General features: G+C 37.6%; 1 protein-coding gene across 1 annotated transcript in view; it reads left to right on the top strand.

Moving 5' to 3' along the window:
- LOC132560462 (uncharacterized) overlaps positions 1 to 15,942 on the top strand; it is a 58,849-nt gene extending 42,907 nt beyond the window's left edge. Inside the window, exons 2-4 of the mRNA XM_060225126.1 lie at positions 5,200 to 5,469; positions 12,845 to 12,946; positions 15,306 to 15,942. Coding sequence (XP_060081109.1) covers positions 5,317 to 5,469; positions 12,845 to 12,946; positions 15,306 to 15,374 — 324 coding nt within the window. The 5' untranslated portion in view covers positions 5,200 to 5,316 and the 3' untranslated portion in view covers positions 15,375 to 15,942. The remainder of the gene's footprint in view (positions 1 to 5,199; positions 5,470 to 12,844; positions 12,947 to 15,305) is intronic.

Raw genomic sequence — 15,942 nt, 5'->3', positions numbered from 1 at the left:
CCAGGAAGTCACATTGATCTCCGAACTAACAAAAAAAAATTAGACTTAATGTAATTTAAAATATTTTGCTAGATTTAATGAAATTGTGCACATTTTAAAACATTATTTCATTAATTATCATTATTCATGTTGTTCTTTACCCAGAAAAAAGACAAACAACATTCAATAGGTGTTTTCTTATTGTTTTTCTTACTTATTAATTTAATTGATTTTACCATGATATGATTTAAAAGTAACATGAATGACGTGTTGGGACATATATTACTACATTCAATAAACGCCGTGTAAACACCCGACCAACTCTGGGTTTAAAGGTCGGTACAGACCTGATATTTCATTGACGGAAAACTTGGCTAGAATATGTGAGATAGAACGTAGATATCTGAATGGAATATCCCTGTCGTCTTCCTGACTTTAATAAAAAGACATGAAAGGATATTCACGCATGTGGGATCGGTCAAATAATGGTAAATAGGTCAAACACTGCTAATAAAACACAGATTTAACCATACAGCATATTTCATTTATCCGCGAGTCTAAGGCACAGAAACGTAGCGCTTCTCGAATAAAACCCTTCAAATTGCAGCTATTCAGATATGCCAGGTTTATGTACGATACGAGAATGTGTGAACATCTTCCCTAATGATTTATTTTACATTTCCATTGATAGTATAAGTAGGAGGATCGTGAACGACATGGACACTCCACAACTAATACGCCCTTTGACGATTATAAATACCCTATACTCTGTATACTGTATAGGCGATTATGCTGAAGTTGTCCTGTATGACACTGCAAACGATTAACTACTTACAAATTTAAATACATCTCAGAGCAGAGCATATACGTTTTTCGTAATGTTTCCGTTAGATTTGAAGATATTGGTTTGGTTTTTATTACCACGTGGCTCAGATGATTTTTTATGGAGGTAGGGATCTCTCTGGCTGGCTGGCTGGTAAACTGGCATTCTACAGCCAGGAACCGTCTTCTGTAGTATGCATTTATAACGTTTGTTTATGTTGATACTTAAGTTCGTTTGGGGCAGAAATGTCCTCATCTTTTATTTCGGAATATTTCTTCAGGTTGATAATGTGAATAGAATAAAAGTTATTATAATACAACCATATTCATATTGTATCTACAATCTCAACACTTATTATTACAGTCGAATCTCGATATTTCAAGCGTATAAAAATCGATGACTTCATTTTATTCGAAGTATTTCGTCGGTCCCGGATAATTTTCACATTTAACATTCGAACTCACTTCAATCGAATGAACTTAGATCGAATACTGAGTTACTCGAAGTTTTCAAACGTTCCCGCCGAGTTCAAACTTGGCGGGAACGTTTGAAAACTTTGAGATTCTGAAGACCGACTGCACGTGTATTGGGAAGTCACACTGTTACGTACTGAAATCGTGTTCAGCGATCCTCTTATCTATTGGTTTTAAAACTTTTAGTTTTTATCACATCAAAGAGAAAAGCAATTAACTTTCCAAGAATGAATTAAATCAGTTTTTTTCTTCCAAATTGATAAATTGTTTTGAAGAATAACAGAGCTGTAATACGCTGTATGTAGTGGTAGTGTTTATTGTTTCGGCTTGTTCTAATTTAATAGGAATTTCTCACAAATAGTTAATATTAGAGAGGATACATATATACGTAACAGTATGTATTCTGTTTCAAGTCTGTTAAAGGTGATGTGTTATTTGACAGGAAAATCAGATTCTGTAATTCTACAAAGTAACTAAAAACCTCACTTTCCTATCGGTGATGATATCTGAACATTTGAATGTGTTTGTACTTATTTGACACCGTGTACATTTTTAAGGTTTCAAGGTTTCAAGGTTTTATTTCCATTTCATATGAAGTACAGCATTGTTTCTTTCGGCGAAGGTTTTGATTGTCACCGTGAAAACATTTCTCGAGGTCTCTGTGTACACCGTTTATCCGAGTTTATCCTGCAACTGGCTCTGTCTGACGGACTAAATTTTTACTGTATTTGGCAGGGACTGAAGACAGCTTTACTATTACACGGGCATTATTCCAATGAATTTACTTAAGTATATGTATATATAACTGTTAAATTTAGTGATTTCATATGTTATAAAGAACAATTTTCTTTACAAAAAATCATCAAATTGCTGTTATGTCAGTAGAAGTTTTGAAGTACTTTTCGGCGTGGAGAAATTATTTTAGCAAACGTCACCGGGTAATTCAGTTTTATGTTAACGTCAGGTAAACAAGGATTAAACAACACACTGTTGATGTTTCGATTGTCTGGATTTCAGACTGGTCAGTATTTTAAAATGAAAATTCGTCAAAGGATCGCCACAGGGACAACATATTAAAGAAAGAAAATTTGAAAAAGAGACTCCTGAAAAGGGACAATGCAAATGAGAACAGGTGTTCCGAAAGAGTAAGCGTCACCTGATTCATCGACGACACCTGTCCTGTAAACCTTGGTCAATCCAAGTAAATCCCGTTTTCATATTAAAACAAGGTATACATCAACGGATCCAACAAGCAAATTAACCATCGTCAAACATGCCCAGTTTCCTATCGCGCGCGCGCGCAAAAACAGGTAGAATTTTACTTATTTATGACAACTGTAAAACCCCCATGATATTCATCAGCCTGCATCATGGTCATATGACGAGGCGTTTAAACGTTTTGCAGCAGCAAAGGTTTCGAGATAGCGTTTGATTGTCTGGCAACATTTATCGCACCAACTGCTCGTATTCGACCTTTAAAAATGTACATTTTGTCGATAAGATATTGAAAACAATTACTTTGGAGATTATTGGAATGATGATGTTTTATGCTTGTCGTTCTCAAAATAACATTCACGGACATAAAGCTGTGATGTTCCTGTGTCCAGGAGAAAGAGCGTATCTTGGGAAATATGTAGATGCAAAAAAGCAGTTCTAATGGAACTGTATGAAGGAATATTTATCATACAATCTAGACATCAACATTATAATATTGCGTCACGTCCCTGTTGTATCCCTGTTATAGGACTATTGTTGCTATTTAATCTGTGTAACTGTCGTTTTATTTCTGTTGTCGCAATTAAGTTGGTCATAAACCAAATGATCCCAAAGGTCACAAAGCACCCAATGGCTTTTTAATGGTTCTGTTTGTTACAAAATGTCACTAAGTACGCTGATCTATTAAACATTAGCTTACACAAAGGTATCATAGTCTTACTTCAAAGAATGGCAACCAAGGATTTTACAACACCGTCACATCTATTCAACATTCGAAAGATTCCTGTTTCTGTAAGATAAATTGATTTTTAAAAATCAGAAACGAAGAACACGATACAAGATATTATTTTCTATATAAGCAGAATTATGAAATATCGTTTTTAGTTTACATTGGGATACGAAAAATAATTATCCATGGCGAAAATTTTATGACCAATTGCACAAAGTTTGAAGTTTTCGGAAAGAATTCCAACTATAGCTATTTTGTACCAAGAAGAATGGCCTAATGAAGATATAACGATCAGTGTTTCTAATATTTATAATGTTGAGTCCTGAATTAGATAATTAATGAGGGTTTCATCATCATAAACCAATAACATTGTCACCCAAGTATATTCACAATATTCTATCCCTTGTAGCTTTGAAACTTCGAGTAACTCCAGTTCAAATCAATTAAAAGTTAGATTTGAAACATAGGTTTGAAAGGACCTACTTACACGGATTTAATTGTAGTGTTTAAAAATGCAGAATAAAACAATACATGTAGCAACACATAGTGTCGTCTACAAACATTATCCATCTGCGCGACTTACATACAAAAACGATCATTTTCATTCCTCTTCATATTTATGGCGGTAAAAGTTTATTGGAAACCGCCAAATAATGACGTGCCGTTAGACTTTGCGTCAATGCGCGTCCTTCGCGTCCTTCGCGTCAATATCCATTATTCAAACATCATAGCCGCGAGATTTTGAGTTGGAAACGGAGAGTTCTGGGATCGGAATCTAGTTCAACGCGAAATGAAATCGTCTCGAAATTTCTAAAATTAACCTATATTTTCAAAAGCGGTTAAGATAAGTATAGGAAGTAACACCATACAACAATGTAGGATAACGAGTAAAACGGAAGTGCTACAATGTATATAGAATAACGAGTAAAACGGAAGTGCTTCAATGTATATAGAATAACGAGTAAAACGGAAGTGCTACAATATATATAGAATAATGAGTAAAACGGAAGTGCTACAATGTATATAGAATAACGAGTAAAACGGAAGTGCTACAATGTATATAGAATAACGAGTAAAACGGAAGTGCTTACAATATATATAGAATAACGAGTAAAACGGAAGTGCTTCAATGTATATAGAATAACGAGTAAAACGGAAGTGCTACAATATATATAGAATAACGAGTAAAACGGAAGTGCTTCAATGTATATAGAATAACGAGTAAAACGGAAGTGCTAAAATGTATATAGAATAACGAGTAAAACGGAAGTGCTACAATGTACATAGAATAACGAGTAAAACAGAATTGCTACAATATATATAGAATAACGAGTAAAACGGAAGTGCTACAATGTATATAGAATAACGAGTAAAACGGAAGTGCTACAATGTACATAGAATAAACGAGTAAAACGGAACGTAAAACGGAAGTGCTAAAATGTATATAGAATAACGAGTAAAACGGAAGTGCTTCAATGTATATAGAATAACGAGTAAAACGGAAGTGCTAAAATGTATATAGAATAACGAGTAAAACGGAAGTGTTACAATATATATAGAATAACGAGTAAATCGGAAGTGTTACAATATATATAGAATAACGAGTAAAACGGAAGTGTTACAATATATATAGAATAATGAGTAAAACGGAAGTGCTACAATGTATATAGAATAACGAGTAAAACGGAAGTGCTACAATATATATAGAATAACGAGTAAATCGGAAGTGTTACAATATATATAGAATAATGAGTAAAACGGAAGTGTTACAATATATATAGAATAATGAGTAAAACGGAAGTGCTACAATGTATATAGAATAACGAGTAAATCGGAAGTGTTACAATATATATAGAATAATGAGTAAAACGGAAGTAAAAGCTGCCTGGAAATTGAGAAAATGGTGAGCCGAAAATAACCGACTCAGGATTGGTATCGACCTTCGCAAGATTTTAACTTGTGTTATTTCATCTTTGTAGGAAAAAGCCTGCCTAATGTCATTGCCAAGGCAACAAGATTGACGCCAGAACGTAAATCTTTGGATTGTGTGATAAATAACGCCTTCTTGTTCAGAACGTGAAACGATAACCATCCATATGGGTAAACAGGGGCGCACTAAGGCACAAAAACAGGCTGGACAGTCGATCGTCGGTCAGTCCAAGAGCAAGACCAAAAAAGAAACAGCTGTGTTTAAGGTGGCAGGTGTGAGAAAGACTAAAACAAAGATGGTTAACACTAGTCTTAAAAAGGTAAGTCCTGGTCAGACTTGTCTCTTACCTCTACCTGATCAGACCGATCTCTTACCTCTACCTGATCAGACAGATCTCTTACCTCTACCTGATCAGACCGATCTCGTACCTTAACCTGAATAGACAGATCTCTTACCTCTACCTGATCAGACAGATCTCTTACCTCTATCTGATCAGGCCGATCTCTTACCTCTACCTAATCAGACTGATCTCTTACCTCTACCTGATCAGACCGATCTCGTTCCTCTACCTGATCAGACCGATCCCTTACCTCTACCTGATCAGACAGATCTCTTACCTCTACCAGATCAGACAGATCTCTTACCTCTACCTGATCAGACAGATCTCTTACCTCTACCTGATCAGACAGATCTCTTACCTCTACCTGATCAGACAGATCTCTTACCTCTACCTGATCAGACAGATCTCTTACCTCTACCTGATCAGACAGATCTCTTACCTCTACCTGATCAGACTGATCTCTTACCTCTACCTGATCAGACCGATCTCTTACCTCTACCTGATCAGACAGATCCCTTACCTCTACCTGATCAGACTGATCTCTTACCTCTACCTGATCAGACTGATCTCTTACCTCTACCTGATCAGACTGATCTCTTACCTCTACCTGATCAGACAGATCTCTTACCTCTACCTGATCAGACAGATGTCTTACCTCTACCTGATCAGACTGATTTCTTACCTCCACCCGATCAGACAGATCTCTTACCTCTACCTGATCAGACAGATCTCTTACCTCTACCTGATCAGACTGATCTCTTACCTCTACCTGACCAGACAGATCTCTTACCTCTACCTGATCAGACAGATCTCTTACCTCTACCTGATCAGACCGATCTCTTACCTCTACCTCTGATCTCTTACCTCTACCTGATCAGACCGATCTCTTACCTCTACCTGATCAGACCGATCTCTTACCTCTACCTGATCAAACCGATCTCGTTCCTCTACCTGATCAGACCGATCTCTTACCTCTACCTGATCAGACAGATCTCTTACCTCTACCTGATCAGACTGATCTCTTACCTCTACCTGATCAGACAGATCTCTTACCTCTACCTGATCAGACAGATCTCTTACCTCTACCTGATCAGACCGATCTCTTACCTCTACCTGATCAGACTGATCTCTTACCTCTACCTGATCAGACAGATCTCTTACCTCTACCTCTGATCTCTTACCTCTACCTGATCAGACAGATCTCTTACCTCTACCTGATCAGACCGATCTCTTACCTCTACCTGATGAGACTGATCTCTTACCTCTACCTGATCAGACTGATCTCTTACCTCTACCTGATCAGACTGATCTCTTACCTCTACCTGATCAGACTGATCTCTTACCTCTACCTGATCAGACCGATCTCTTACCTCTACCTGATCAGACAGATCTCTTACCTCTACCTGATCAGACTGATCTCTTACCTCTACCTGATCAGACCGATCTCTTACCTCTACCTGATCAGACCGATCTCTTACCTCTACCTGATCAGACCGATCTCTTACCTCTACCTGATCAGACTGATCTCTTACCTCTACCTGATCAGACAGATCTCTTACCTCTACCTGATCAGACAGATCCCTTACCTCTACCTGATCAGACTGATCTCTTACCTCTGCCTGATCAGACCGATCTCTTACCTCTAACTGATCAGACAGATCTCTTACCTCTACCTGATCAGACAGATCTTTTACCTCTACCTGATCAGACAGATCCCTTACCTCTACCTGATCAGACAGATCCTTTACCTTTACCTGATCAGACAGATCTCTTACCTCTACCTGATCAGACCGATCTCTTACCTCTACCTGATCAGACTGATCTCTTACCTCTACCTGATCAGACCGATCTCGTTCCTCTACCTGATCAGACTGATCTCTTACCTCTACCTGATCAGACAGATGTCTTACCTCTACCTGATCAGACCGATCTCTTACCTCTACCTGATCAGACAGATCCCTTACCTCTACCTGATCAGACAGATCTCTTACCTCTACCTGATCAGGCCGATCTCTTACCTCTACCTGATCAGACTGATCTCTTACCTCTTCCTGATCAGACAGATTCCTTACCTCTACCTGATCAGACCGATCTCTTACCTCTACCTGATCAGACCGATCTCTTACCTCTACCTGATCAGACCGATCTCTTACCTCTACCTGATCAGACAGATCCCTTACCTCTACCTGATCAGACCGATCTCTTACCTCTACCTGATCAGACCGATCTCTTACCTCTACCTGATCAGACCGATCTCTTACCTCTACCTGATCAGACCGATCTCTTACCTCTACCTGATCAGACCGATCTCGTTCCTCTACCTGATCAGACCGATCTCTTACCTCTACCTGATCAGACAGATCTCTTACCTCTACCTGATCAGACTGATCTCTTACCTCTACCTGATCAGACAGATCTCTTACCTCTACCTGATCAGACAGATCTCTTACCTCTACCTGATCAGACAGATCTCTTACCTCTACCTGATCAGACAGATCTCTTACCTCTACCTGATCAGACCGATCTCTTACCTCTACCTGATCAGACCGATCTCTTACCTCTACCTGATCAGACCGATCTCTTACCTCTACCTGATCAGACCGATCTCTTACCTCTACCTGATCAGACCGATCTCTTACCTCTACCTGATCAGACTGATCTCTTACCTCTACCTGATCAGACAGATCTCTTACCTCTACCTGATCAGACCGATCTCTTACCTCTACCTGATCAGACCGATCTCTTACCTCTACCTGATCAGACCGATCTCTTACCTCTACCTGATCAGACCGATTTCTTACCTCTACCTGATCAGACCGATCTCATACCTCTACCTGATCAGACCGATCTCTTACCTCTACCTGATCAGACCGATCTCTTACCTCTACCTGATCAGACAGATCTCTTACCTCTACCTGATCAGACCGATCTCTTACCTCTACCTGATCAGACAGATCTCTTACCTCTACCTGATCAGACAGATCTCTTACCTCTACCTGATCAGACCGATCTCTTACCTCTACCTGATCAGACTGATCTCTTACCTCTACCTGACCAGACTGATCTCTTACCTCTACCTGATCAGACTGATCTCTTACCTCTACCTGATCAGACTGATCTCTTACCTCTACCTGATCAGACTGATCTCTTACCTCTACCTGATCAAACCGATCTCGTTCCTCTACCTGATCAGACCGATCTCTTACTTCTACCTGATCAGACCGATCTCTTACCTCTACCTGATCAGACCGATCTCTTACCTCTACCTGATCAGACTGATCTCTTACCTCTACCTGATCAGACAGATCTCTTACCTCTACCTGATCAGACAGATCTCTTACCTCTACCTGATCAGACCGATCTCTTACCTCTACCTGATCAGACTGATCTCTTACCTCTACCTGATCAGACCGATCTCTTACCTCTACCTGATCAGACTGATCTCTTACCTCTACCTGATCAGACAGATCCCTTACCTCTACCTGATCAGACAGATCTCTTACCTCTACCTGATCAGACCGATCTCTTACCTCTACCTGATCAGACAGATCTCTTACCTCTACCTGATCAGACTGATCTCTTACCTCTACCTCTGATCTCTTACCTCTACCTGATCAGACTGATCTCTTACCTCTACCTGATCAGACAGATCTCTTACCTCTACCTGATCAGACAGATCTCTTACCTCTACCTGATCAGACCGATCTCTTACCTCTACCTGATCAGACCGATCTCTTACCTCTACCTGATCAGACTGATCTCTTACCTCTACCTGATCAGACTGATCTCTTACCTCTACCTGATCAGACTGATCTCTTACCTCTACCTGATCAGACTGATCTCTTACCTCTACCTGATCAGACAGATCTCTTACCTCTACCTGATCAGACAGATCTCTTACCTCTACCTGATCAGACTGATCTCTTACCTCTACCTGATCAGACTGATCTCTTACCTCTACCTGATCAGACAGATCCCTTACCTCTACCTGATCAGACCGATCTCTTACCTCTACCTGATCAGACCGATCTCTTACCTCTACCTGATCAGACTGATCTCTTACCTCCACATGATCAGACTGATCTCTTACCTCTACCTGATCAGACAGATCCCTTACCTCTACCTGATCAGACAGATCTCTTACCTCTACCTGATCAGGCCGATCTCTTACCTCTACCTGATCAGACTGATCTCTTACCTCTACCTGATCAGACCGATCTCTTACCTCTACCTGATCAGACTGATCTCTTTACTACATAGAATGATGTAATGTTGTAGATCTCAATTTCTTATTAAGTATATTTGTTTCTAATTTTAGCAGTTGTATTTCAACCTCAAAACATAGTACCACTGAAAGTTCGGTCCAATGTAGATAAGATATTTACCACATTAACAGATTGTATGTGCTTATACGTACTGATCCTTAGGGCCATCCAAGTGAGGTAACGACATTGAATTTTTTATAGTTTAATTAAAACCTGCAAATGTTACCATAGAAACAGAATTATCTCTTTGAGTTATGACTTCCCCAGACAATATGGAATCATATAGCTAATTTTGTATTACTTCATATTTCTATCGATAATGCTAAAATTCGATCCTGAGAAATTTTCAAATATACTGCAACGCGAAAATTTAGTCCAGCGGAAAAAAACAATCAGAACAGTTTATGATTCAACGAAGATCAAAACTTTATAATATACAGTAAAAAAGTTCGAGTCATAAATGTGAAATTAGTAGCATTATATAGGGGCAAAAAATTCGAAACATCGAGAAATTCGAATCATCGAAGTTCGACTCATCGAAGTTTTAATGTAACTACACCACTTAATGCGATCGAATATAGCAGTTAGTAAGACATATAAAGCGTATAAAGGAATTCATTCCATTGGTCGCACATATCCTGGGGGTAGGGAGAAATATTTTGGGATTAGGGAGAAAGGGGAAGTGATTTTAGGATCACATAGGTATAGTGGCGTATTATATAATGAGTAACTTTCAAGTCTTTTATTTCAAGAATGCGTAACGTGTGTGTCGTTATTTTGTTTTCCTACGATGTCCCGGCTTGAAATATGACTAAGAAAAAAAAAGACTTCGTGTGTACAAGGTCTTAAGCTGTTGCAAGAAAACTATGTCAGAAACTTTGAAGTGACCCTTCTGTCGGGCCATCATCTATGACCTCAATATGACCTTCGCTTTTGCTTGGGTTTAAAACCTCAGTCGCTCAAACAATTGAAACAGATAAGAAATAGATAACGTTTGTCAACAAAACTTTCTGCTTCTATCGCCCGGTCAATTTTGTGTTCCGTTGGACCGTTATTGATGCCTGTCTGTCGTATTTCCGTGTTATGCTTGTCTTGTTCGGCTAATTAGCATGTCTGGCTATGCTATTACCTGTGTTTTTACCTGTGTTTTGGGTCCAGCCTTTGATGTCCGTATCAGGCTCTATCTCAGTGTGTAAGGTCTTTCTTATCTGGTTTGTGTTGCTGATGTATAGACTCGTGATGTGAATGAAAGTCTCCGCTGAGTCTGATATCTATCTTATATATAAATACATATTACTAGATGAAACAAGAAACTACAGTGTCTGCATGCGCTGCATGCCCGTTCAAGCGGCATGATGAAAACATAATTGCTCTCATTCAGATTTTGCTCAGAAGTATTGATAATAGTATAATGAAATTATCATATTATCAAGGTGTAAAATTGTCACGACTTGTGATTTTTATACTTTTTTTCTATCGCGTATTTTAATTTTTTATCAAATGAATTCGGAGTCAAATTGTTTTCAGTTTTTTTTCATTTTTACAATTTAAATGTAGAAAATCATTCATAAGTATTTTCTTTTATGATAAAGACATGTAATATAGCAAAAATATTTAAATTATATGGCCGAAATTATATCTAGGATAATTAAGACGTTATTAATTATGACTCCACTTGCATCCTGCACCTTTTCTTCGTCTTTTTATCTCGTACAATTTGAATTCAGTGATAGAAAGTTAAAGCATTTATTGATGTGTTCTCCCTGATAGAGTATTGTCATTATCTTTTATCAAACAACTTATTCATTGTAAGATTGAGATCTTGTCGCAACTTTTGCCATGGTTATTCGAATCTGGATTTAACGATTCACAATGATGTGACATTTTTATTAAATCGAAAACCTGTTGCATAATCTACCTATATTATTGGATACGTCTAGTCTCCCAAAGATTTCACGAAATTGTCTGTGTATGTATTTAAGTTCTTATAGATATTCGATGGTTGATAACAACAAGAGGACACCTCATGATTATAAACCTGTCTTAATTTCTCCTTGTAAATCTACAAAAAATCTATGCCATATCATGCCCCCAAAATGCGACTAAAGATAGTAACAACAAACAAGAAGGTCAAGGTCAGCCTTCAAAATTAATATTTACCGACTGGATAACAATGGTGACTTTGATTTAAATCTCTTCATGACAATTTCTTAGTTGCAAGTTTGTCTTTCAACAAACAGATACAAACACATATGTCCGGATCTAATATCTTGCGTGGATCCATATTCTTTGAAAGTGACTCAATAGATCAGAAAACGCTGGTAACGGGATATTTCATATCTGAACTTAATTTACTGGTACCGACTCAGTTTATCATTTCTCAACATCGAATAAAGGACACATGTTGTCTTCGTACCGGTCCTTCTAGCACTGGTTCTTCTAATTATGTCTTGCCTGGGTCATAACTTTAACCATCGAAACTTACAGTACACTTACATCACGTGAAGCTGTTGTGAAGTGCACTGCCTTTAGGTCACTTTGGCCCATACCTCAAGGTCAAAGGTCAAATAAGCGCGAAATTTTCCAGTAAGTTATTGTCCGGGTGATAACTTTTAAACCGTAAAAGATATCTTAATGAAAGCTGTATACCTTTATCACCAACTGATGAAATGCTTTTCTTTGTCATATGATCATTGCTACTATGACCTCAAGGGAAAATGTCAAATAAGCGCATTTTTTTCAATGAGTTCTTATCCTGGCAATGATTTTGTTCTGAACAATTATGAAGACATATATACATCACCCGCACTCTGACGTTACGCTGTGTACTATAATTAGGTCACTTCAATCTTAATTTTCAAGTTAAAGGTCAATTAAGTGCAGAAATATTCAAAGTATGTTAAGGGAGGAGGGGAGAAATATATTTTTGTTCACAAGAAACAAATCTCTAGTCGTTTCTTTTTCGCTCTTGCTAACCCGAAAGAGACATTTTACCATACATCATCAACATGTTTTGAGTATACATATATGTAGTTATTTCAACAATGTGTTGACTAAAGTGTAATTCTGGTGCAATATTTTTCTTTCAGTTAAATGTACAAACAAAGTCGAAGACAGAGGAAGCCAATAAAAAGTTCGATAGACTCAAGGAAACGTTAGCTTCATCAAAAGTTACAACGCCATCCAAGAAGGTAAACGAGGCCTTTTTTCTGTATACAATATTTAGAATTTCTGTTTTAATACAGTCCTTATGTATCATACACTACCTAATTAAATGTCAGAGGTCAGGTATAACAATTAGTTCTAGATTTGAAGTGCGAGTTAAGCAAGAGACGCTTACCCTTGTTGAATACCTGGTCGTTTATTTCATAAATCTTTTTTTTGATCGGATTGAGTATAAATTAAGATTATCTTTATATGTTGGTAATTTCTCTATATTCACGCCATTGTTTACACTCTTTCACGTAAAGTTATTGTTACCTCAACACTTAATTAGTAGTGTCTGAGACCTCTCCATGCCTCAGGAGATGTATATAATATGTAATGTCTGGAAAAATGCGATATTTGATATACGTGAGACTCTAGTCTTTATAATAAACGATAACACAGACGTGTTAAATATGTAATGTGTTGAATTTACACGCAATGATATTTTGTATTTACCCAGACATTGTAATAATAAAGAATATAGTCAACATTTAATGTAACGGAATATAAGGTATTCCCTGCGACCCCGAAAACACACTGCAGTGTTTTCTAGTACATCATATAGCATGTTTGCACGACATATCAATACTTATACAGCTCTAAGTTAACTGTAGTTGAGGAGAGGATCACGTTAACTTTTGTGGTCGAAAGATTTCGTTCTTACCATAATCATTTCTTTTGAACACTTTTTTCCCTTGCGATTTCATTCATCATTGTGTAACACAATAGGTGTATAACGTTTTGTTTTTAAAATTCGGGAAACAAGCCTGCATGAACAGTCGCTTTTCATGAAAGATAGCCTTACCACTGGGATGAAACTGTATACATTCACACCTGCGATGACAAGAAAGAAATTTGCCTAAAATCTAATGCATTAGGTCAGGTGTAAAACAGATTTCATCACATTTGACTTTAATGTTTTAGGCGAAGGGCACCAGACGCGATATAGCTACTAGGTACATTTTGTAATGCTCGCAAGTTTAAAGACAAAACACTAAAATTGTAACTCCCTTATTTGCATACATTTATATGAATGCGTAAATGTAACGTTAGTAACACAATCTGAATTAGTATAACATGATTTATACTTGTCAAACAGGATACTGGAAACTAAGTTTTGAAAATGACTCTGGGTATAATGAGTAATATTGTGGTGTATTATATATGTGTATGAAATATTTGACAAGCTTTAACATTTAGTAGAAGAAAAAAAAACAGTTTGAAAATAGCGATAGAAATGTATAGGTAGAGTCCCATAGTTCATATTCACATCTGGTTCTTTACGTCTCAGATAACTGAAAAAGATACATCTCCACGAATCCGTGTGAGTGTTAACAACGCCAATCTGGTTTTTTTGCCTATTTGACAAGATATGTCGCCTGCTTTTTTCAATATACGTTTTGATTTAATGAGGCATTGTGGCAGCCTCGGCTGGGCCATCTATAGCGTGTCATACATAACATGTCACCTATTGTCAGTGGTAGTGTGTGAGGAAGTTTAAACTATACGAGATTCTGTTGTAAACTCCTAGGTTGAAGAAATACATATCTTTGTATGTTAATACCATGTTATCACGTGTTTAATCGACGTTACGTTATCATACGTCTTTACTGCACGTGGTCACTGTTTGACGGTTATGAAATACTGCAGACAACATTATATCAGTCGAGAAACGTAATTTAGATCTTTCCATAAGACTTGTTTTATAGTCGTTCATCATCGAGTTAAATATTCCAACGTTTTAGCTCACCTTGCCTGAAGGGCCACGTGAGGTTATGCTACGGTGCGACACATGTTGTCGACCTCTTCCTTAGAAGTCTTCTTCTCAATAGCCATGAGGCGAAGAGTCAGCGTCGAAGCTGAGGAAACAAGACTTTCATTAGTTTTGATATATTTACATTTTTATGCCCTTGCCGTAATATTGGGGGTTGCAGATATAATAGCGAAGTGTTTCGGGGATCCAAGGTCACCCTTGTTGTATAGAGACAATTATCAACCGATTCTCTTTAAACACTTAGCAACTTTATTCTTTCATGGAATTCGGTCAAAATTTACGGAACGATCAAGTTTAAGTGTATTTTGGACATCGTTGTAGTTCAGGGGCCAAAGGTCACGGCTAAGGTTACCCTTGTTATAACTAGACAATCATCAACTGATTCCATTTAAACACGTAGAAACTTCATTGGTTTTTTTAGAAGTTAGTCAAACTTAATGCTAAGACATTGTTATGTTTCGGGGGTCCAGATCAAGCCCTTGGCAGCGGGGGCATGTATTGTCTTACAGACATTTTCTAGTTTATTTTATAATTTTCATTGTTATCCTGACTTGTTCGTATATTTCTAGGTAAAATTGGAAACGAAGGGACCACCCCCCGATGTCAGCAAAGCAGCAGAGGAATTTGCAAAGCTATAAACAAACTTCAGAGGCATTGACAAAACCATGCGGGTCTGTTTGCCAGGTCCTGGAGTCGGACGACCATAGGATACTAATATCGAAACTTTAACTTTTAGACACAACAAGACGTAATATCTGAATTCTGGTCATTACGGTGGCGGGAACACCAGATTACAATTGTATTTCAATTACAGAAGAGCAGCCATGTCTTCATGCTAACTCGATATATCGGGATGCTGAATGAGTGAAATACACAACACAATAATAGACTGGATCTAGAATAAAATTTCTTTAAAGTAAATGCGTTTTCAATAAACAATATGTTTGAAGTTATAGCTTCTTGGGGTCGGAACTCCATATTTTGTTAAGTACAAGATGTTATTTCACTGACAGAGAGGACAGCCACACACTCATGTGAACTTGATGTAGCCCAACACTAAATATTGAACATGGTAAATTAGATACTGAGATATGTGTGTGAGTGAAACTACCATACCTTTTATTATTGAATTGTATTCTTTCCAACCAGATTTGTAATAATAGAATTGTTTATTTTAAATCAACTTTATTAAATGATGTCATTAAA

Source organism: Ylistrum balloti, unplaced genomic scaffold, assembly GCF_031769215.1.
Source record: "Ylistrum balloti isolate Yb309-2 unplaced genomic scaffold, AGI_CSIRO_Ybal_v1 Utg371064, whole genome shotgun sequence".
Lineage (NCBI taxonomy): Eukaryota > Metazoa > Mollusca > Bivalvia > Pectinida > Pectinidae > Ylistrum > Ylistrum balloti.
The sequence above is the reverse complement of the archived record's forward strand: the minus strand, read 5'-3'. Positions and strand labels throughout refer to the sequence as shown.